General features: G+C 40.5%; 1 protein-coding gene across 5 annotated transcripts in view; it reads right to left on the bottom strand.

Annotated features, from left to right (window-relative positions):
• The window catches only part of LOC126416192 (uncharacterized), a 206,723-nt gene that overhangs the window by 148,688 nt on the left and 32,922 nt on the right, over positions 1-25,113 (bottom strand). For all 5 annotated transcript variants that reach the window (XM_050083777.1, XM_050083779.1, XM_050083778.1 and 2 more), the window contains one exon: positions 55-296. In XM_050083777.1, coding sequence (XP_049939734.1) covers positions 55-278 — 224 coding nt within the window. In that variant the 5' untranslated portion in view covers positions 279-296. The remainder of the gene's footprint in view (positions 1-54; positions 297-25,113) is intronic.

Genomic DNA, 25,113 nt, shown 5'->3' on the forward strand with positions numbered 1-25,113 from the left:
TATAAAAACTATTACTTAATGATATATAATGGTCATACAAACATTGTTAATTACCAGGTATTTTCAATGCCCATGACTTCTAAGTGGCTGCCAATATGTTCTGGGTAGCGAATGTCTGGAGTTGAGCAATTGCGACTGTTAGTGTCACTATTATTTTCATCCAAGTCTGCAAAAGTATCATTAAGTGGAGTAAGACCATTTATTTCTTCACAATTAAAATGATTCTCATCATTTACAGCTGCTGAACATAAGGTGAAGACAGTGGCGTCTTGATCCATTCAAGATAAATGTGATTCCTGTAAACAGTCGGAAAGTATTAGTATGACATGTTTATTTTTCAACCTCCTCCTCCTACTACTACTACTACTACTACTACTACTACTACTAATAATAATAATAATAATAATGATGATGCCTGATTTAGTTGACTGAGACTTAAAGACAATACGATACTGGTTGTTTTCAGCAACGAAATATGCAGTCTCTTAAGAAGAGGTACAAAATTATGATTACTAAAAAGCTTTTTACTACATTTTAAAGTTAAACTTATCAACAGTGATTTCAATATTATGTGAAATAGCCTTTAATGTATGTTTGGCTTCAACTGTAAGATCCTGTGCAGTGAATTTTACCTGTGTATTGGGAGAGAACAGTTAATAAAGGGCACTGGTATATGCACTACACTTGAAAATAAGTATGCTGTAGTAAAAACAAAATTTACAGTAAGACTGCAACATTCAGGGCATTTGGAAACTCATTACAAACTTCTAGGATTTGTAGATGGGGTCAGTACATAATATTTTGAACAGGAACCCATGTCCAGAAACTTACCATTTTTGTTCTACAGTGGTTTCAATTAAGACGTTTAACTTGTCCACTTCTGCTTCAAGATTCGATTAGGCATGCACAGTACAATTATTAGGTAACAGTTCAAAATGAAACATAACAAAAAAGAGCCCAGCATACTCTACATACAGAATGTAATGTTTAAATGTTAATACCAAAAAATGTGCTCAAGTGATAAATGGATATTTTGTTACGTTTCCTTTTGAATTGTTACCTAATAATTCTACTGCATCATGGCTAATTCAATTTCTCAAGCAGAAGTGGGTGAATGAAACATCTGAACTGAAAGTGTCTTAAACGGAAACTGTATGTTTCTGGACATGGGTTTCTATTCTCACTCCCTTCTACAAGTCCTAGGAGTTTGTAACAGGTACTTCCAAACACCCTGTATACCAAGAAGGTTAATGGAATACACATACCCTTCACCTACTGACAATTAGAATTGCCGTAACTTAACTCTGAATAAAAAACTTCTGATACGGGGAATAACTATCACCTGTTTACCACAAATTACAACCACACAATGCAGTTTATTACAATTCAGTATGCACAACCAGTTACTATAGGGACTAATCCACTGCTTTGACAACACTGAATACATATTTTTTTATTTTTATAAATGAGGCATTTATTGATGTGCTACTTTGATAAATAAGCAGAGATCAAAGAATGAATGCAGGAGAGAACTCCATCACATACACAGAGGCCTTCTCAGAACTGAAACACAAATTTACGCAAGCTATGCATATGGCTATGAAAAGTTCAACATTTTATTATGTGTTATTAAAGTATAGATAGAATGATCCCACTTTCCTCTAATCTACGAGGTTACTTGGCTTGCCACTTCCTGGCAATTAAAGGAGTGGGGAATGAGAGAGGGTAAACAAGGGGGAGTGGGGGACATGCAGGTGAAACTCACATAGGCACTTTCAGTAACACAAACTTGGTTTGCTGCCTGAACACTTTGAGTGCTGCAAGTTTATCAACCTATTATCTCTCTTAAGTCTTCCATATCTGTTTTGGTTTTGTTCACAACAGAAGCTGTTGCCACATTATTATGCTCCTGATTATGACCAGATGTGTGTACTGCATGTTTCATTTTGCATTATGAATAAAGTGTTACTCATATTCTGACTGATTTTTGCTTGCATCTGCAATATTAGGTGAAGTAAGTGATTTCATATTTGTTTCTGTTTCATATGAAACAGATGGTGGTGGTGATGGAGAGGGTTGTATGGGCGCACGATGGCAAGGTCTTCAGTGCCTGCTCAGTAACAAATCGAGACAGGTGTCAAGAAAATACTCAGAACAGTAAGATAAAACAGAACGTAAAACATGGGTAACAAGCTTGGAAAAATATGTGCCTACCCACACCGAAGCGTGGGACGAAGCATGCCGTCAGCAGTAAAACATGGACAACACAGGAAGAAAGTAGTAGAGGGAGCTAAAACAATATAGCAAATGGAAGCGGCTGGCTGACCGCAAGGAAAAAAAGGGAGGAGCCAGCCACTTTGCAATACACTAAAACCTCCAGCCTAAAAGTTTAGGCCAGAGTCCAGAAACATCACAAAACTTCAAAACCCTAGACACACACGTCTCATCATTAGCTAAAACACAAGGCAGATCCCCATCAACTTGTGCTTCCGCCCTTGCATCACGGTATAAAATGCAGTCTATTAAAATGTGGCAGACAGAGATGTGCACAACAAAAGCATCACAAAATGGGGGATCCTCCCGCCGTAATAGAAAGCTATGTGTGAGAGGGCAGTGCCCAATCCGAAGACGCATGAGGGTCACTTCTTCCCGCCTGAGCAACCAGCAGGAGGAACGCCACGGCCGAATTGTTGACTTCACCAACCACAGTTTATTGGCCGTCACTGCCAGCCATTCCTCCTCCTACAACTCCATGTACTTCTTGTGGAGTGCAGAAATTACAGACTGCATGGGAATAGGACACTGGACCACATCCTGTTCTCTGCAGGCCTCCTTGGCAGCCCGATCGGCCTGTTCATTGCCCCATATTCCTACATGACCAGGCACCCAGCAGAAGGACATCTCCTTACCCCGCCGTTGGAGCGAGTACAGTTGGTCATATATCAGATGGACCATCTCTTCAGTTGGGTACAGATTCTGCACTAAGAGAATCGGAACAGAGGAGAAATAGATTGCCCCGAACATGATTCATCCGCTCTAGTGCCTTCAGGATAGCGTGGAGCTCCGCTGCGAAAACGGTATATTCATCAGGGAAGCGAATCCAGGTAACATGATCAGGGAACACTACAGAACAGCCAAGGACATTCTCCTGTTTGGAGCCATCAGTGTAAATGGTGGTAAAACCGTGTTGCACATCTAAAATGTTAAAAAACTTAGATTGGAATGTAAAATCTGGTGTACTATCTTTCTTAAACTTAGTCAAATCTAAAATAAGTCTGGGTCTCCGGAGGAGCCAAGGCAGAAATCTGCTCCAACCGTGATGGAAAACATGAAGACCAGCCATATCCATCGCAGAGAGGCAATCCTGTGCATGAATCCCAAAGGGCCGCGTCGCTCGTAGCCGGTTATGAAATAGCTGTGCCAGAGGAAGCTGAGTAACGGTATGGTATGCAAGTGTGTGTGGTGTGGACAAAGTTTTATATGAAACAGAAGCTGGTTTTGTCGCATAGCATTTGTGGACATTTGTTCCCGCCTACGAATCTGTGCCCGAAATGCTCGATTTAAATGCATTATAAGTATACTGTTCGTATTCTACTTTATTTTAGATCTCATCCATTTTTCGTACTTTTTTGCATTTAATAGAGAAGTTCATGTTAGTAGGTTTTGACAGAATTGGTATTCAACTTTATTACAGCTTATCATGGAATGAGCATGAATTTCTGCTTGGAATAGTGTTGCTTCTTGTGACTGAGTATATCATTAAACATTAAACACATGAGGTATTTACACAGTATTTACATGCAGAGCTGAGTCACTGTTTATTTCACGAAAGATACAAACAGAAATAATGAGCTCCAGTGAAGTATAATGACGCACAAAAATTTATATTTTTGCTATTTCTCATTTAACAGATACATCTGAGAAGTAATCAGCTACAGTATTCCTAATGTGGTTTGCTGCTGGCCATCCTTGTATTTTTTCCATCAGTATGCACATCTTCTGTAACTAAGAATTGTTGTGTGTTTGCATGTGTATCCATCTCTCTCATCAAAACAATCATGAATAATGATGCTCACATTTGGCATTCTCCATAAAGCAATTAACTGGCAAATGTACATTCCATGTTTCTGTGGATTCAATACAAGCAGTAACTGAGAATCTTTTTCAGCAGTTGACAAGCAGCTGATGCTGCTTGCTAACCTGCGATAGTACACATTACTAACACTTTTGCATTGCATATCCTTACTCATGGATAGGCACAGATATCTGTGTATTTGCAAGATAAAATTTTTTTGAACATTCAGGTACATTTTGTATGATGGAATGTGCTGTATTCTGCTACTAGTATATGAGAGTACGAGTGCGCTAACTGTAGTGTCACCACATGTTTGTACTTAAAATCAACCGCCGATTGTATCAGTGCGGGCCAGCCACTAGAGATCACCTATAGGAAGTGTGCACACAGCACTGTCTCCGTTGGGCCTCTACCAGCAACTCACACATACACACACATGGAGCAGTGCTAACTCACTCTCACTATGTTATTTTAGTTTGTACTGCTCACATCAGTTGTTCCATGTAACACATATGTTGCACCTTCTGATGATTCTTTTGTCTTGTTAAGTGTGGAGTCATGAGAGATGTACTTCCTTTATTGTCCTGAGGTTTATGAGTAAAGCAACATTTCTGTTACTTGGATCAGTTTCATGTATTACTTGGTTACTACAAAACTGCCAACGAGTTTGGAATGGTTTCCGCATATGCAGTCTTTAAGTGTGATTTCATCAGGTTTACCCATTATGGGCGACATGCTACTGGCCCTGATTGAAGAGCTTACTTCGGCAGTGACCACTCAGTCAGCTTCCACTGACAGACAGGGTACTGTTCCACAGGTCTATCCACCTACCTTTCCTCTATATGATGATTCAGCCAAGGACTGGGAAGCTTACGAAAAGATACTCTGATAGTATTTTTTGGCTTTTGGTATGACAGATTTGAATTGGTTCAAAGCTTTATTCCTTTCATAGATTACACCTAGGGTATATCAACTACTGTCCCAACTTGCCCCTTTGAAAGAACCAGCAGTTCTTACTTTTAATCACATGTGCAAATTATTGCCCAACTACCGTTGCAAATGAAGGCATATCATAGCAGTGAGAGTTGAATTCTACCGATGCTGCAAGAGAACACACCAGTCATACAGAGCCTGGGCAGCCAAGCTTCACACAATCAGCCCTGTGTGTCAATTCATTACTGATGCTGACAATGACTTTTATGCAGACTCTATGGTGCACAACACAATTATCTGTTCAGATCTGGACAAAAAAGTATGTGAGAAGGCTTTACTCTGTGAAAACCCACCCCACTGATAGAAGTTTTGTAAATAGTACAATCTTTTGAAGTTTCTCGGCCAGTGGGTGGCCAAACTGAAGTGTGAGGCAATGTGGCAATAGAGTCACAAGATGTGTCCGCTAGAATGACAGGCAGCTTGCATGAGGAAGTGGCAGCAGCAGCGGTAAACATGCGGTCCCACAGCGAGCACACCAAGACTCGTCCAAGCAGCCGCAACCACTGCAGCCCAAGGGTCAGTGTTCTGTTTCCGTCTTGTCCTTTCTGTTTTGTCCAATACGAACATTCCGCATGCCCTACGCGTTGGGCTACTTGTAATGCTTGCCAGACGAAAGGCCCCATCGCTTCACTGTGTTGTTCGCTAAAGGTTGCTCAGGATATGGACATGGAAGTAAACTTTGTAACTCTAATGCTTGTGACTTCTACCAAATTGTTTGTCGAGTTAAGTGTTTTTCACAAAGTGCTCTGGCTACAGGTCAACACAGGTGTTGCAGTGACGTTATTGAATTCTCTAACCTATGTGGAGTTTAGGCTTACCGCTATTGACACTGGTCACACGGAAGTTGGTCAATTATAACAAACAGAGCATTGTGCTGTTGGGAAAATTTTTGGCATCTGCCTTTTACAAGTCAGTGGTTCATTACATTACATTTTAGTGGTTGCTGATGCCTGTGTTGAGAATTTGACCAGGATGGACACATTTCATTTGGATTTCCTATCACCAATGCAGTTCACCTTGTGTCTGATCAGGTACTGTATTCTTAACTGGAAACACTGACTGAGGAGTTTATGGACTAGTTTTCGGAAATAAAGTGTGTGCTACAATTTTTTCTGCTCATATTCTTTGAAATCCATGGTGACATCTTGCAAAATCTCAGTTTTTTCAACCATCAATTGTTTATTTGGGGTTCAAGGTCTCATAGGATGGGGTTCGCCCTCTGCCAGACCACATCTCTACTGCTACGTCTGTCTCTCACCCTTGTTCATAAAGGAACTCCGTCAGGCCTTCCTAGGAAAGATAGACAACTACCATAAATTCCTGGAGGGACAGCCACATTGGCCGACCTGCTGAATACCTTGTTACGCAAGAATGTACTTTTTTGCTGGAGACTGGATCACGAATGTGCTTTTCAAATCTTCAAATCCAAACTACTCTTGGGCCCTGGTTTAGCTACGTTCTCTCTGGACCAGCACATAGTTTTGGAGACTGATGCTTCACAGTATGGCCTCGTCATGGCCCTAGCACACCAATACGCCGACAGCTCTGAATGACCTGTAGCTTTCATCTCTAATGTTACTCTCAGTTGGAAAAAGGAGGCTCTTGCCATAGTCTATGCTCTCCAGAAATTTTATGTTTCTTTGTATTGCTCCAAGTTACGCTTTATTAATGGTCATAAAACCTTGGTTTCCTTGTTTAACCCTTACACTTCCTTGCCTGATAAGGTAGCACACCGCCTGCAATGCTGGGCGCTATTCTTGTCTTGTTTTAATTACAAAATCCACTTTCGACCTATGTTTAAACATGCCAATGCGGCCCCGCCTTCCTGTGGGGCCTGATCCAGACTTTGATCATGAAGAACTGCATTGCTTCTATCTTCATACTGAAACACAGGTTGTGGTCAATGGTTTCCCAATTATGAGCTCACACATAGCAGCTGCCATTGCCGTCAACACAGTTTTCTGGCAGGTGGCTCACTTTGTTCAACAGAGCTGGCCAGATAAACCACTGGGTTGGGCTTTGGACCCCCTGAGCAACTATTTTTCCTTATGGTATGGCCCCCCTGTTTTTGACAGTGTTTTATAGTTGTCCATGAATGACCTCTCTCCCATAGTAGCCATTTCTGCAGAGTTACAGTATGAGGTTCTACGCCTTCTCCACCAAGGCCGTTGGGGAGTTTTGCACACTAAACTGTTGATTTAATACGTCTTTTTAGGCCAGGGATTGATGGCAAAATTGGCTGGTTTGTCGTGGCCCGTGAGAGGTTGTCCGACAACAGGCAGCTCCCAGCGTGTCTCTGTTCCACTGGTCCGCTCCACATCAGACACGAGAATGCTTTCACAGAGACTTTGTGGGTCCCTTCTTGAATTACCTATTGGCTCTTGGTTTTGGACATATTTTCCCAGTTTCCCTACATCCTCCACAGTTCACTGATCTCTCTCGAGATCACAATTCGTATGCTTTTTAGGGTTTTTTTCCTACTGATAGATTGACCTGTGGCGTAGTTTCCGATAATGGACCCCAGTTTATAACTCTCACCTTTCAAATTGTTTTGTTCCTGTTAAGACATTTGTTACTTTACAGCTCTGCCATTCTACCCCCAATCCAACGGCAAGGCGGTACGACTAGTGTGTATGTTCAAGTCCTAAAAGAAAAAGTTTGTTGTGGATTCTTCACCGGATGACATCTTTCTTTGTTTTTTGAGCACCTATTGTTTGATGCCTATGGGGGGGACCTGAGCCCGGCTGAGTCACTTCACGGTCAGCAGGATGCACGCTCTCCCACCTTCCGCAGCTTGCGTTGCACCTGCTGGTTGCTTCGTGCTGCGATCGCCGATGTGGGCGCAAGGGTTCAGTCACTGGCCCAACTCGATTCCGGCCACTGTTGCCCAATGCCAGGGACACTGGCTGTGACGACCTTATGGCTGACAGGGTGGTGGCGCACCACTTTGGTCATTTGTGCCCCAGCTCGCCGCTGGAAGCTTCCAACATCGCTGCAGCCTGCCCTGCTGCCCTCTGCTTTGAGCCTGTCATCACCTGCCATGGAATTGCCCACATGCCATTGGCTGCTGTCTTCACATGTGACCCACTGGGATTCAAGCTTCCTTGTACTGGGTGCTGGTCAGTCTCCAGCCTCGGGACAGCTGTTTGGCTGGACCACCTCCACTGGCCCGTTGCCATCATCACCTAAGCCATCGTCACCAGTGGATCCAGCTCCGTCTACTCCAAACTGGCACCTGCCTGCTAAGGTTGCTGCTGCTGCTGATGATGATGATACAGAGAAGACGAAGGCACCCTCCTCCCTGCTACCATTGTCGGGCACCATGTGGGCTCAACATCCTCAGGCGCAGCCATATGTTCCAGTCCTATTCTCTGGTGCCCGCCCAGCCTGGGTGCCCCCTGGGCATGAGGGAGACTGCTATTAGTGCATGTGAGTGTGAATATGCTGACTGTAGTGTCACCACGCGTGTGTGTACTTAAATCAATTGCAAAAAATGTATCAGTGCAGGCTTGCCACTAGAGGCCACCTGTAGGAAGTCTGCACATGACACGGTCTCCACCGAACATCTACCACCAACTTGCACCTATGTATTCACGGAGCAGCGCTAACTAACTCTCACTATGTTCTTTTAGTTTGTACCACCTACATCAGTTGTTCTGTGTCTCGCTGATGTTGCACCTTCTGATGATTCTTTTGTCTTGTTACGTATGGAGCCCCAAGGGGCTTATTCCCTTTATTGTTCAGAGGTTTATGATTGAATGAATAAATGAATGAACGAAGGTATGTTTGTGTCACTTGGATCGGTTTTGTGTATTATGTGGTTACTACAGAATCTGTGATCTAAACTGCAGCAAACCAGGCTTTTTAAATAAAACATTTGTGAATTATGTCTGCATGCTTAAATAATGGCAACATTTCACAAAGATAATGATAAGGTGTCCTTTTCGAAACTATGATGAATGATGATGATCGTGATAACAATGGTGATTCTGGGTTTAAAGGGATTAAACAAGTTGGTTATTAGTCCCTTGTTGCACTGAAAATTCATGTATGGCTATGTGAAAAGAGAAGAGGAGAACAGTCAGCTCCAGGGTCTGTGACTTTGTTGTCATGGTTGAAAAGGTGCACGACAGTAATTTAAGTCAAATGGTTTAAAGTGAGATAAAATTCAGGCTGCTAAAACTGTAGCCGATCACTGAGGGATCACCCAAGAAGGGAAACTGTAGTCAGTGGGACTAAAATGGGGTGATAAAATGATGACTGTACAGCTCAGAGTACGAATTAGCTTAAACAATTACATAAATAAAACATGTACATAAAACTTTTTAAAAAGTGTGACAGTAAAAAGGAAGAAAATAACTTCAGGTCACTTGGGGCGCACACCGCAGTGAGAGCTACTGACACCACATCCAACCCTGGCACCATACACTGAGTTACATCGAATTTTGTTATAAAATCCACTTACCATCAGGAATGACTTGTCAGATGCTATCCTACCATACTCAAGTATTTGGGATGTGGAGATAGACTGGATGTCAGTAACCAAAAACTTTCTGGGGTAGCACTGCCTTTTAAGAAGCTCGCGGTATTGGTACAAACAAGGTCTTTTGCTGCGATAGTTTTGAAGTACTGCAGTTTCATGATTTGGTAACTAGCTCTGCAATGCGTACACTGCTTGCACTCGGCACAGAATACTTCTTGTGCCTGCTTAAATGTGTAGAAGCATAACCAACGCTATTGTTGACTTTCAAGCCATCTGTGTAAATGCATGACGAATTGTGGTAAACATGGAGAATCAAACAAAATAAGGGTATTCTGGGGTCAGGTTTTTCCTTAGAGCTGTGGAAGAGATCCATCCAAATCACAAGACTGGGTACACACCACTGGGGGTGCCAAGATGGAACTATGTACACAGACTAGAAGTAGTTAGTGGAGGACCTCGCACAGCACTAATGATCATACCCAAGCTGGTCTACCTATATTTGGGAGATTTGCACACAGTCTGAGCTGCTGGTTGTGAGAGTCGAGTAACACAGAATGGTCATAGCATCTGACAAACTGTGATTAAATAGTTTGCTATGAGTAGCTGGTGTCTGAGCCACAGGAGTGTGGCACTAGCTTCCACCAGGAGTCTGTCTTCAGGGCTTGTACGGAAGGCTCCAGATGATAAATGCACATCACTGTGGTGGACAGGATCAAACAAGCACGCAACACATCCATAGACCAGGCAGAATAAAGTGAAAGCTTTTTAGAATCTAAAAAAAAACTGTGCAGTCTGTAACCCTGGAGGTACTGTTTAGGATCTGTGGGTATTAAGTTTCCTCACGCAATTTACCTTCAGCTAGCATACACATTTTGGTGTATGCAACTGCTGATAATGCCATGGCAATGAAGGATGCAGAACCAATGGCACTGGCAGCCAATGAACTGGTTATGACAGGGCATGCTCACGCCTTGTGTATTGGGAAAAGTCTTTGGTTTCTGAGGTGCGAAATTAAGACGATTGTTGACTCACATCACTAGTATGTTTTTTAGAGTAGAAGCCTGATCTGTTGATATTCTGTCACACTTGAACATTTGCTTCTTTACTGGGTTCTCTTTCCTCATTTGTTCTCCATCATTAAGTGTGCTGTTGACGGTTCTCGCATTTGTATCATGTTTCATTGGTTTAGTTCTTTGGATGTTAGATCACTTGCTATTGACACCTTGCTTTGGCTTGGACACGGTGTGGTGTTTTCCTCCCAGTTTGCGAAATCATATTTTTAAACTGTCACAATGGGAACAAATTACTAAACATGGGGCAACCATGTTTACTTATCATCAAATAAAAGGCAGAAAAATCTGAAAGTTTCAACGACTTCAAGTAATTGTTTACCGAGCAGAAGTTCTAGCTATAGTCGACATAATCATCTTGAGAGAATTCATCTACTGTGTACAAGTAGATGTTTAAGATAATGTTCATTCATTGTTCCCTCTCAGTTGCACAATTTTTTTAATTTTATTACAAGTTTCAATCACTCTGGATCATCATCTGATCTAAAACAAAGTACAATTACGTATGTACCATCTAATATTTTATAATAGTAGAAAAGAAAAGGACTGTACGTAAAAGAAGAATTCACCTCCATAATTGCATGAGCAACCCATCTTGCCTGCTCAGAACAACCTATCAGAGTACTGTTTTTGCAACTGTAGTCAATGTTTTAAGTAGGTAGATGTTGGAGATAGGAGGGGGCAGGGGAAATGGAGTGAGGCTGACTGGAGGAGGGGAAAGGAAGTGGGGAGGGACTGGTGGGGATGTCACGAGTTTAACAAGAGAGGTTGTGTTAAAATTATGGAATGTATAGTTATGTAAAAATTCTCGTTGAAACACTAGTAGTGAAGAAAAATGCATATGTAAACTGTAAGCAATATAAAATAGTGAAATTGTAAAATAAATGGAGGGGGAAAGATGGGTAGGAGATGGACAGTGGCAGGGATGCTACGGGGTCAGTAAGAGAGGATCTTACATTAAAGTTTCAAAAAGTCAATGTAAAAGCCTTCTGTTAGGAAACCGCAATGGATGGAGTGTGACAGTTATCGTTAATTGCATTCGCTTTTGTGTGGTGGTGTTGTATGGTGCACAGTTTTGCAGTATGTATGGAAGCCAGTCTGCAGATTGGCCTGCTGCTAGGATTTTGCAAAAACAGACATAATGTCTGATAAGATAGCCGCAATCAGTGATTTTACAATGTTACTTATAATCTGTCTTGATTGGAAAATGATTATTCATATGACCAGTTTCGGTTCTTCTAGAACCATCTTCAGATCTGATATTTCTGTTAGAGGAGTAACCCGCCCAAACACAGCAACTTTCACATGCTGCATCACACTGATGTGTGCAATCAAGATGGATTATAAGTAACACTGCTGCTAGGACATTATGTGAGTTGATACGCTGCCACTATCTCTTCTCAGTGAGTGGAGCTGTTGATCATACGTGTGCTGCAGTGAGATGGATGGTTGGAAGAGGCTTTCAAATTTTCTAACAAATGCACTGTTAATAAAATCATTTGGCTGATTTAATGTGTAGCCAGGCACTGGCAGACAGTGTGTTAACATTTCAATATCTTCCGGCAATGTTAGGTGGTGTCTCTTAGGTTCATTTTGCAGTACTTCCAAATGCATATCAATTTTTCAAACAGCATGCTTCAATGTTAGGAGATGCTCACCAAGCGTTTTTTTATTACTATGAATTGAAGTGTGCTCTTTGTGGTGTATTTCTGACGTCCTCCCTGTTTTACTTACGTAAACTTTTTGACGTTTCCACACATCAGTTCGTATACACCAGCTGCCATGAATTTTGAGGCTTTTATATTCACAAGGTGCCTCAGTCTGAAGTGAATAATGTCATTAGTTTTAAACCGTATATACAAATTGATATTGTGAAACTGACTAGCAGTAACTTTGACAAGCATCCTAACTCATGGGCATTTACATGACTTGCTTGCCTTTCTGTTGACCTGTTAGCATGCTGCCACAGATTTTGCACTGTTGTTGCCTTAATTTTCTGCAGTAACTTAATTACCGTTGATACTGGATAACCATTGTTCACTGCAACTTGCTTTATAATAGTGATTGTTTATTCCCCTCATGCTCACTTAGCAACAGTTTTAATAACCTATTAATCATGGATCAAAAATACGTTATCTTGATTCTTTCTAGGTGTCAAGACTTTGTCAATAATAATGACTACACAGGCTGGTTCTCTGTACATGCTAAAAGAGTGTTTACCTACCTTTCTTGTAACACCAAAATGTCGATGTAGTTTTTTTTTTTTTTTTTTTTTTTTTTTTTTTTACTCAACAATAACCCTAATATTTGGCGACAGCACTTATACTTTCTGCTATATCTTTAACATCACTTTGATCTCCTTTAACAAACAAAATTGCACCAGCCACATTAACGGCAACAGTGCAGAATTTTGTGGGCTGCTGCAAGGTCGTTATTGAAAAATTGGTTTCCAAACGATTAAGGAAAATCTCATTCATAATGCCGGCTATTTCCCATGGCTAGTCCTTCAGGATGGTGGTATTTCTTGCCATTAAACGTGAACTAGTTCTGGGTTAGCATCAGTTCTAGAAGCTCCATTAATTCAACTATTTCTCCTAAGGTCAATTTATTGTGTGTCATAAGCTTGTTTTTAATTATCTCTAGTGCCTCGCAGACAGGCACGTTGGTATACAAATTCACAACATCTAGGGTTGCAAAGCTGGAATCACCTGGTAGAACTGCTTCTACAACTTTGCCTGAAAACTTTTGTATGTATTTTTAGAATATTACTGCACATAAAATGTGTATAGAGTTTTCAACCACTGTGCTAGCATTGCATTTATCAGGGCATTAGAACTCTGTCTCATGTTGGGTATAACCCTCATGGATCTGTCCTTTTTGTGAAGCTTAACTTTGGCACGCAAGTCTAGTGTTTATGGGTTCATGTCTATATACCACTTTTTTCTGTCAAAAAACAGAAAATCTGAGTTTTGAATTTTCTGTCTCCTGATATGGGGGAAAAAAATGGCCCACATACTCCACAGAGGAGAAAGTGGAGCTCATAGCCATCACACTAGTAGGATCTTTCACAGGGAATCTGGTTCCTTCCAACACAGCGTTCACACTTTAAACTGACCAGGTGATCACACGTCTTGTAGCCCAGCCAGCGTGTATCAAAATCAGATGCACAACCACACACGAAATTACATGTGCTACTGAGTACTCCTCACCTAGGGAAGCCCCTAGTCATGACGGCATTCCAAACCATGTCCTCCAAGAGTTCAATGCTAAAGCTACCGAACAATTTTACACACATCACAAATGCAATCCTACAACACCAACACTTCCTTGTCTATTGTAGGGCGACCAAAATCCTGATGTTGAGGAAGCCAGGGAAAGACCACACTCGCCAGCAAAATTACTGCCCCAGCCTGTTGAGCATCCTCAGCAAGGTTGCTGAGAAGATAATACTAAAAAGATTCACTCAGTTTTGTATGGATGATAACAACCTGTGAATGGAGGAATTTGGCTTCAGGAATTACCACTCCACAACACAACTCCCAAGAGTGGTAGAGTACATAACACATGGCTACAACATGAACAAAGCAACTGGGGCTGTGTTCCTGGACATTGAAAAAGCCTACAAGCGTATCTGGCACACTGACCTCATACGCAAACTTATAGACACTGGGTTCCCCAGACTGAGTTAAGTCTTACACATTGATACCTCTCAAACAGATGTTTCAAAATGGATATTTTTAGGGTAAATAATCAGCACAACATGTTATCCAAGGAGGGGTACCCCAAGGCAGCATCCTTGGCCCCTCTTGTTTAACCTCTACATTAGCAATATCCCAACAACAAGCAACATGATGGTAGGCATTTAAACGGATGACACTGTCATCCTTGCCCAAGACTGGAAACCATCGGTTGAAGCGATGGTGTAGTAAAGTAAAAGTCGACAAGTGTGAGGCAGTTCTGTTTACTCGCCGACTGAAACAACTGCACAAACACTAGGTCTGTAGGCAGATAACACTACATACATGCCCAATTCGCTTCTGAGCCAAAGTCAGATACCTTGGCACCTGGCTGGACTGGAAGCTTATCCGAGACGACAACATATAGGAGTAGGAGAATGTCTCCATCCATTTACACAACACTGATTAGACCACTGATGACGTATACAGCTCCTGTCTAGGGAGATGCAGCAGCTAAACACCTGAACTGCCTTCAGAAAATACAGAGCAAAGTTTTACGCTTCATAAGCAATGTGCCCAGATATACTCGTACAATGGACCTTCACAATGAATACTGCCTGATGACAGCCTTAGAGGTATTAAAAAAACATGCCAATTAACCACACAGAAAATAAGTTACTTGATCATCCCTCACACCCTGCATATGAGAAACTATGATCACAACCATAAATGGAAACTGAAGCGCCTAAAGACACTGCTCCTTAGGGACTAAATCTATAGCATTGACTTTATGGACTAACCATCTATCATATGTATGCAATCATGCAACTGACACAATAAGGCGAGCACCTGCATAACAGCCAATGACTAACACCGTTAGCTGAGCTAGTGTATACGAACTAATGTGTGGAAACTGTCAAAACGTTTACGTAAGTAAAACACGGAGGACATCAGAAATACACTACAAAGAGCACACTTCAGTTCATGGTAATATAACAACACTTGGTGAGCATCTTCTAACATTGAAGCATGCTGTTGGGACTACTGATATGCACTTGGAAGTGCTGCACAATAAACCTAAGAGACACCTCCTAACAGTGTTGGAAGAAATGGAAATGTTTACACACCATCTGCAAGTGCCTGGCTACACAATAAATCAGCCCAACGATTTTATTAATTGTGCACCTTTTAGGAAGTTTGAAAGCCTCTTCCAGCCGTCCACCTCACTGCAGCACCCTTGTGATCAACAGCCCCACTCACCGAGAAGAGACAATGGCAGCGTATCAACTCACATAATGTCTTAGAAGCAGGCCTGTCTGCAGACTGGCTTCCATACATACTACAAAACTGTGCACCATACAACACCACCACACAAAAGCAAATGCAATTAACGATAACTGTCACACTCCATCCATTCCAGTATCTTAACAGAAGGTTTTTACATTGACTTTTTGAAACTTTAATGTAAGATCCTCTCTTACTGACCCCGTAGCATCCCTGCCACTGTCCATCTCCTACCCACCTTTCCCCCTCCATTTATTTTACAATTTCACTATTTTATATTGCTTACAGTTTACATATGCATTTTTCTTCACTACTAGTGTTTCAATGAGAATTTTTACATAATTATACATTCTATAATTTTAACACAACCTTTCTTGTTAAACTCATGACATCCCCACCAGTTCCTCCCTGCTTCCTTTCCCCTCTTCCAGTCAGCCTCACTCCATTTCCCCTGCCCCCTCCTACCTCCAACATCTACCTACTTAAAACATTGACTACAGTTGCAAAAACAGTACTCTGATAGGTTGTTCTGAGCAGGCATGATGGGTTGCTCATGTAATTATGGAGGTGAATTCTTCTTTTATGTACAGTCCTTTTCTTTTCTACTATTATACAGGAGGACGCCATTATCAGGAGAAAGAAAACTGGCATTCTACCGATCGGAGCGTGGAATGTAAGATACCTTAATCGGGCAGGTAGGTTAGAAAATTTAAAAAGGTAAATGGGTAGATTTCAGTTAGATACAGTGGGAATTAGCAAAGTTCGGTGGCAGGAGGAACAAGATTTCTGGTCAGGTGAATATAGGACTACACATACAAAATCAAATAGGGGTAATGCAGGTGTAGGTTTAATAATGAATAAAAAAATAGGAATGCGGGTAAGCTACTACAAGCAGCAAAGTGGACGCATTATTGTGGCCAAGGTAGACACGAAGCCCATGCCTACCACAGTAGTACAAGTTTATACGCCAACTAGCTCCGCAGATGACGAAGAGATAGATGAAATGTAGATGAGATAAAAGAAATTATTCAGATAGTGAAGGGAGACGGAAATTTAATAGTCATGGGTGACTGGAATTCGGTAGTAGGAAAAGGAAGAGAAGGAAACGTAGTAGGTGAATATGGAATGGGGGTAAGGAATGAAAGTAGTAAATGAGTTTTGCTATTTGGCGAGCAAAACTTTTATCTACAGTTCTTTTCTTTCCTACTATTGCAAAATATTAGGTGTTACATATTAATTTTACTTTGTTTTGGATCTGATGACAATCCAGAGTGATTAACACTTAATCAAATTAAAAGAGTGTGCAACTGAGACAGAACAATCACTGACAATTATCTTAAATATCTAAAGTTCTAGGCAAGGATGTACATTCCTGAGTTAACAGACGTGCATGACATGTGGTTTGTGCGAGAAAATTGATATCCATGATTCAGGGCCAAGTTGCGCACCTCCTGTATGACATCTTGAAGTTAGTGCTCTGCAGTGTGCAATGATATGGAGCTGCAATACAAACAAAGATCATTCACATACAGTAGACAATGAAAATGAGAATCCCACTGCAGTCCTGATACCATTGGCTGTGATAATGTGGAGGGATATGCTCACAACCAATCCCTGAGAAGGCCCGTTTCCTATACATATTCGTTCCTGAGGACTGAATCTACCCAGGCCAAGAACAGTTGGAGGGATGGTAAATTCAGGATAAAAGTGGGTAATCAGCTTCGAAAGCCCCACTCAAGTACTGTAGGCATAATGCGATGGTACCAGGTGGTACGTTACGCCTACTGCCAAGTGAAAGAATGCAGTGATCAGATGTTGACATTGTGCGAAAACATTGCACACTGCTGATTCCAGTTGAATCAGATGGACTGTTGTGGATCAGAATACTTGGAAGCCACTTTGAACTGCAATAAATGTCCTCTGCCTTCCACACACCAAGACAGTCATCAGTTTCCATTTTTCAAAAACCTTACAGCCCACTTGTTAAAGAGATTGGTCAATAATTAGTCAAAATCTGAGGGTCTTCTCCTGGTTTAAGGATAGGAATAATAATATCCTGTTCCCATATAATTTGAGTGCAGAACCAGAGTTCATGTTTTATGCAGTTGTTACTAAGGTGCTTAATCATTTAATTTTCGATTTTATTGGGCCCAGGGGCTGTCTCTTGACACTCTGTTGAATGTTGTGGAAATTCCTTTCACTAAATGGAACAATGTAGGAGTCAAGGTCTCATGCATAGAAGAAGTAGTAGTTTCACTCACTGCAAGTGCCATACACTGATTTCTCAGAAAGTCCGCTCAGTGGAAGACGTGAAAATGAGACAACACCTGTTTTGGTTTATTTGTAGATACTCTACCATTACTGAAAAAATGATAGTCAAAAGTTTTCGTGGTATTTTCCAGGTATTTTATGTGCCTTTTACTGCGTGATATCTTCAGACAAAATGACGGCCTAGTGGTTAGCATCGCAGCTTCTTATGTTTGTGAACAACATTCGATACTCAATTATCGCTTTTATTTTTGTCTTTCATTTATATACCCATGTCTGTAGGAGATTACTATGTGGAAGTTTTCCAATGTATACTGATATATGTTGACCTTATTCATCTACTAATTGTATGTAATATGAATTAATTAAAAAGACAATAAAAGAATGAGAAAATTATTTGAAATTGTTTTCGGTGAAATTCCTGTAGTATATCTTGATTCATAATCAATTGCAAGTGCCAGTTTTTGGAAATGTGATCCCTTAGCAATGGTTTGCTGCAAAATTATTGCCAACGCATAAGATCTTTACCAATGTTAACGATTTTTCTTTCTCCATGTGAGATTCATATGAATAATGTCACTGTGCAAACCTGCCTTCGCGCGATGATTGTAGTGTTCACAATATCTGCGTTCCAAATGTTTCTATGATTATCTTCAAAGCTAATACACCAAATCTTCCTGAAGAATAAATTATATGAATAAAATACAAGAATTAATACAAGAATTGATGTTGTTGTTGTTGTGGTCTTCAGTCCTGAGACTGGTTTGATGCAGCTCTCCATGCTACTCTATCCTGTGCAAGCTTTTTCATCTCCCAGTACCTACTGCAACCTACATCCTTCTGAATCTGCTTAGTGTATTCATCTCTTGGTCTCCCTCTACGATTTTTACCCTCCACGCTGCCCTCCAATACTAAATTGGTGATCCCTTGATGCCTCAGAACATGTCCTACCAACCGATCCCTTCTTCTGGTCAAGTTGTGCCACAAACTTCTCTTCTCCCCAATCCTATTCAATACTTCCTCATTAGTTATGTGATCTACCCATCTAATCTTCAGCATTCTTCTGTAGCACCACATTTCGAAAGCTTCTATTCTCTTCTTGTCCAAACTATTTATCGTCCATGTTTCACTTCCATACATGGCTACACTCCATACGAATACTTTCAGAAATGACTTCCTGACACTTAAATCGATACTGGATGTTAACAAATTTCTCTTCTTCAGAAACGCTTTCCTTGCCATTGCCAGCCTACATTTTATATCCTCTCTACTTCGACCATCATCAGTTATTTTGCTCCCCAAATAGCAAAACTCCTTTACTACTTTAAGTGCCTCATTTCCTAATCTAATTCCCTCAGCATCACCCGACTTAATTAGACTACATTCCATTATCCTTGTTTTGCTTTTGTTGATGTTCATCTTATATCCTCCTTTCAAGACACTGTCCATTCCATTCAACTGCTCTTCCAAGTCCTTTGCTGTCTCTGACAGAATTACAATGTCATCGGCGAACCTCAAAGTTTTTATTTCTTCTCCATGAATTTTAATACCTACCCCGAATTTTTCTTTTGTTTCCTTTACTGCTTGCTCAATATACAGATTGAACAACATCGGGGAGAGGCTACAACCCTGTCTTACTCCCTTCCCAACCACTGCTTCCCTTTCATGTCCCTCGACTCTTATAACTGCCATCTGGTTTCTGTACAAATTGTAAATAGCCTTTCGCTCCCTGTATTTTACCCCTGCCACCTTTAGAATTTGAAAGAGAGTATTCCAGTCAACATTGTCAAAAGCTTTCTCTAAGTCTACAAATGCTAGAAACGTAGGTTTGCCTTTCCTTAATCTTTCTTCTAAGATAAGTCGTAAGGTCAGTATTGCCTCACGTGTTCCAGTGTTTCTACGGAATCCAAACTGATCTTCCCCGAGGTTGGCTTCTACTAGTTTTTCCATTCGTCTGTAAAGAATTCGTGTTAGTATTTTGCAGCTGTGACTTATTAAGCTGATAGTTCGGTAATTTTCACATCTGTCAACACCTGCTTTCTTTGGGATTGGAATTATTATATTCTTCTTGAAGTCTGAGGGTATTTCGCCTGTTTCATACATCTTGCTCACCAGATGGTAGAGTTTTGTCAGGACTGGCTCTCCCACGGCCGTCAGTAGTTCCAATGGAATATTGTCTACTCCTTGGGCCTTGTTTCGACTCAGGTCTTTCAGTGCTCTGTCAAACTCTTCACGCAGTATCGTATCTCCCATTTCATCTTCATCTACATCCTCTTCCATTTCCATAATATTGTCCTCAAGTACATCGCCCTTGTATAGATCCTCTATATACTCCTTCCACCTTTCTGCTTTCCCTTCTTTGCTTAGAACTGGGTTTCCATCTGAGCTCTTGATATTCATACAAGTCGTTCTCTTATCTCCAAAGGTCTCTTTAATTTTCCTGTAGGCGGTATCTATCTTACCCCTAGTGAGATAGGCCTCTACATCCTTACATTTGTCCTCTAGCCATCCCTGCTTAGCCATTTTGCACTTCCTGTCGATCTCATTTTTGAGACGTTTGTATTCCTTTTTGCCTGTTTCACTTACTGCATTTTTATATTTTCTCCTTTCATCAATTAAATTCAATATTTCTTCTGTTACCCAAGGATTTCTACTAGCCCTCGTCTTTTTACCTACTTGATCCTCTGCTGCCTTCACTACTTCATCCCTCAAAGCTACCCATTCTTCTTCTACTGTATTTATTTCACCCATTCCTGTCAATTGCTCCCTTATGCTCTCCCTGAATGTCTGTACAACCTCTGGTTCTTTCAGTTTATCCAGGTCCCATCTCCTTAAATTCCCACCTTTTTGCAGTTTCTTCAGTTTTAATCTACAGGTCATAACCAATAGATTGTGGTCAGAGTCCACATCTGCCCCTGGAAATGTCTTACAATTTAAAACCTGGTTCCTAAATCTCTGTCTTACCATTATATAATCTATCTGATACCTTTTAGTATCTCCAGGGTTCTTCCATGTATACAACCTTCTTTCATGATTCTTAAACCAAGTGTTAGTTATGATTATGTTGTGCTCTGTGCAAAATTCTACCAGGCGGCTTCCTCTTTCATTTCTGTCCCCCAATCCATATTCACCTACTATGTTTCCTTCTCTCCCTTTTCCTACACTCGAATTCCAGTCACCCATGACTATTAAATTTTCATCTCCCTTCACAATCTGAATAATTTCTTTTATTTCATCATACATTTCTTCAATTTCTTCGTCATCTGCAGAGCTAGTTGGCATATAAACTTGTACTACTGTAGTAGGTGTGGGCTTCGTATCTATCTTGGCCACAATAATGCGTTCACTATGCTGTTTGTAGTAGCTTACCTGCATTCCTATTTTCCTATTCATTATTAAACCTACTCCTGCGTTACCCCTATTTGATTTTGTGTTTATAACCCTGTAGTCACCTGACCAGAAGTCTTGTTCCTCCTGCCACCGAACTTCACTAATTCCCACTATATCTAACTTCAACCTATCCATTTCCCTTTTTAAATTTTCTAACCTACCTGCCCGATTAAGGGATCTGACATTCCACGCTCCGATCCGTAGAACGCCAGTTTTCTTTCTCCTGATAACGACATCCTCTTGAGTAGTCCCCGCCCGGAGATCCGAATGGGGGACTATTTTACCTCCGGAATATTTTACCCAAGAGGACGCCATCATCATGTAATCATACAGTAAAGCTGCATGCCCTCGGGAAAAATTACGGCTGTAGTTTCCCCTTGCTTTCAGCCGTTCGCAGTACCAGCACAGCAAGGCCGTTTTGGTTATTGTTACAAGGCCAGATCAGTCAATCATCCAGACTGTTGCCCTTGCAACTACTGAAAAGGCTGCTGCCCCTCTTCAGGAACCACACGTTTGTCTGGCCTCTCAACAGATACCCCTCCGTTGTGGTTGCACCTACGGTACGGCTATCTGTATCGCTGAGGCACGCAAGCCTCCCCACCAACGGCAAGGTCCATGGTTCATGGGGGGGGACAAGAATTGATATGAGAATGAAATATCTGAATATGATGATTTAAAAAGATTTTAACCCTTCAACATACCACACACAAATATATAATAAATGTGTGACACTTACTCTGAAACCCAGTTGTAATTTTACAACTACTATAAAAGCACTATTATGCCCTAATTTGATAACAAACACTCATGTAGTGACTTTCTATGAGTGTGGGCAGATAAATGAGAAACAATAAAATAATAAAAAAGTAATTGGGTTTCAAACACATAGTGCAAAATTAAGAAGCTGCAATGCTAACCACTGACCCACCATTTCATCTGACGACAAAGTACCTCAAATGTTGCCACGGAAGGAGATGCCAGAAATACTGTCAATGGTGTATGGCTGCAAATGTGGCAGAGTTAACTATCACAAGTGAGACATTTTGTTCCTGACACTCCTAATTTCCTTTTTTAATTAAAAACCATGCCTTCACTTGAAGTATCTTAAATGGTATTAAATGTTCAGTAGAAGGGTGGCATTTGTGATGCTGATGTACTCCTTGATATTCTCCAATAACTGCAACTATTTCTGCAGACCACTATGGGGCAGATTTCAGACAGTGAAAAGCTGAAGAACAGGGTGCAATTACTTCTGCAGCATGTATAATCGTATCTATAGTATCTTGGACCATTCCTTTCGTATCCTTCTCTCGACTCACTTCACAAGTTGCTTCTGAAGTGGAAGTTTGACAGTTGGCTTTCAGAGGTGAACAATATGGTGCATATTCCATAAGTTGATGAATTGAGAAAGAGACAGTAATAGGAAAGTGGCCACTGTCACCACAGCAGGAAGGGTAAGATGCTTGGGCTAAAGGCTGTAATACTTATGCCTGAGTATGTCCCATGGGCCATACTGAAATGTGTTGCAGCTCCAGGAACAAACAAATGTTAAACTTATGAGTAAAGTGAAAGAAATCTAGATTTTCTAATAAAAGAATCTAATGCCAGCCCTTAAAAGTTATGATGTTGGCTTTACTGTTGCATAGACATAAATGAGAGAAGAATGCCAAGCTACTCCACAGTTAAGTATTCATTTAGAACTGTAGATACAATATTAGCAGAATCCAGTGTTTAATGTGAAAGAGGGAGCTCATGGTATACCAACTACACAATTTGTTAATAGTAAGTAAAGCACTGCAGTTTTCGAAAGATGTATTTTACATTTTATGCACATGAAGCGAATTAGACCTATAACGTTATGCAGTACAGAAAAATTTACTACCGATTCTCTAAAAAATAAAAATCTATAGAAGCTTATGTGATACTCAATAGGTAACTATCTAAATAGCTACTCACATACAAAATTTGCAGTTCATGTCACAATATATACATTGTAAATGACTGAATATGCAATTGTACCATTTAAGAAAATCATTAATAGAACTAATGCCTGGACACAATATATGAACAAAAAATACATAATTAGCATCAACAGCAGTGGCAACAACATGCACACCTCAATCCAGAGAGAGAGAGAGAGAGAGAGAGAGAGAGAGAGAGAGAGAACAATCCCATCACCTTAATGAGTGGAACAGTTTAGCATGGCCTTTTGCTGATGAATGATTCCATACTTGTGTGTGTGGCAGTTGCACACAGAATGTGCAACACAAGAATTATCTATATAGAGGTCAGTTTTGGAATGTATATTCATCAGAAGAGCCATGTCAAATCACACACTATTTACACATGACAGACAACATGCTAGCAGCTATACCACACAGAATCATCTAAAAACAACTTGATACAATGGCCATTACTACATCACCATCTCCGCTAATTGCATGCCGTCAATTACAAACATTGAAAAAGGAATAGGAACTCCACCATTCAACAGTAACAGCAGGGAAAGTTGGCTGGACAGACCCCAAGTGGCTCAAGAAGCAATTCTGTCTCATAATTTTATAGTTTTAACAAGCAAATTATCCTTTTGATGCCAGTACACACGGCAGAAGAGTTTAAAATATATTACCCCACAACAGGAAATGTTTTAAACTTTATTAAGTAATTAGTGAAGGCATTAATTTCTACTTATAAGGGAACATTCCCAAGTGTCAAAAAACAATCTTGATGAAACTTGGTGGATGCATGAAGGGGGCAAAATAATGCAATATGTATCTTTTAGTTTATGCTCAAATTCACTTAATGGATGAGGTACACCCCGAAAGGTAATGTGGCATTTTAGGTTTAGAAGGAATATCCTCAAAATGATGATATATAAAAAATGTTTTTCATATAAAAACTAATATGTAATTAATGTTCTTGAAAACTGTATAATCAGCTTCTGCAGTAATATGAAATTTTGTAAAATACCCCACCACCATTAATTGATTTTGAAAAAAGAAAACTTTTGTTCCAACATAAATTAAAGGAGCTTTCAAGCCACATATATCGCCATGTGATAAAGCTGGTTTCTGAAATACCATTTTTGGAAAATAAGGTATACACAATGTGCTGTCTCAGTTTTGCAATGTACCTAATTTAAATATCTAAACATTCATGACTACTCTAATCATTTATTTTACTTACAATTGTTTTATGTTTTAAATTGTTGTTTTATGTTTTACATTTTTATTTTTTAGTTTACTGTTTCACATATATTTATTTTCTTAACGGAAACTAATAAGTAACTCATTATTAAGATAGAAAATAATTAAAATAATGATCATGTGAAAGAAAATGTTTAAACAATGTTCTTTTACACCAAACATATAAAAATGAATGAAATATCTTCACATAATATACATGGCGGAGAAGACAATGTAAAAAATTTCACCCGTTTTCGGGAAACATGTTTTGTCCGGCGTCAAGAGGAGACAAACACAAAACAGAAGTGTCTATCAATCATCAGCATTTCAAATGTATGGCAACTGATGGTAGCCCTTAGGGAAATGGCAGCAAGAGTAAGAAAGTACACCAGATGCACTCTGTGTGCATGTCTGGAGGCCTCATTCAATTTTTTGAAGACACTATTCTGGTAGCCACTAAGGGAACAGGGTACGGGCAACAGCAGATTGTGGCGCATATTGGAACAAATGGCGCCTGTTGTCTGGGCTCGAAGGTCGTACCTGGATCATTCCATCGACTGGCAGAGAAGACTGAGAAGACCAACCTTGCACACAGAGTTTCACAAAGCTCACAATTTGCAGCGCTGTCCCCAGAACTGATCCTGGCCCTTTTGTTCTGAGTCAAAGAACTGAATCAGAGACTGCAAAA

The sequence above is a fragment of the Schistocerca serialis genome, chromosome 8 (genome assembly GCF_023864345.2).
Source record: "Schistocerca serialis cubense isolate TAMUIC-IGC-003099 chromosome 8, iqSchSeri2.2, whole genome shotgun sequence".
Taxonomy (NCBI): Eukaryota; Metazoa; Arthropoda; class Insecta; order Orthoptera; family Acrididae; genus Schistocerca; species Schistocerca serialis.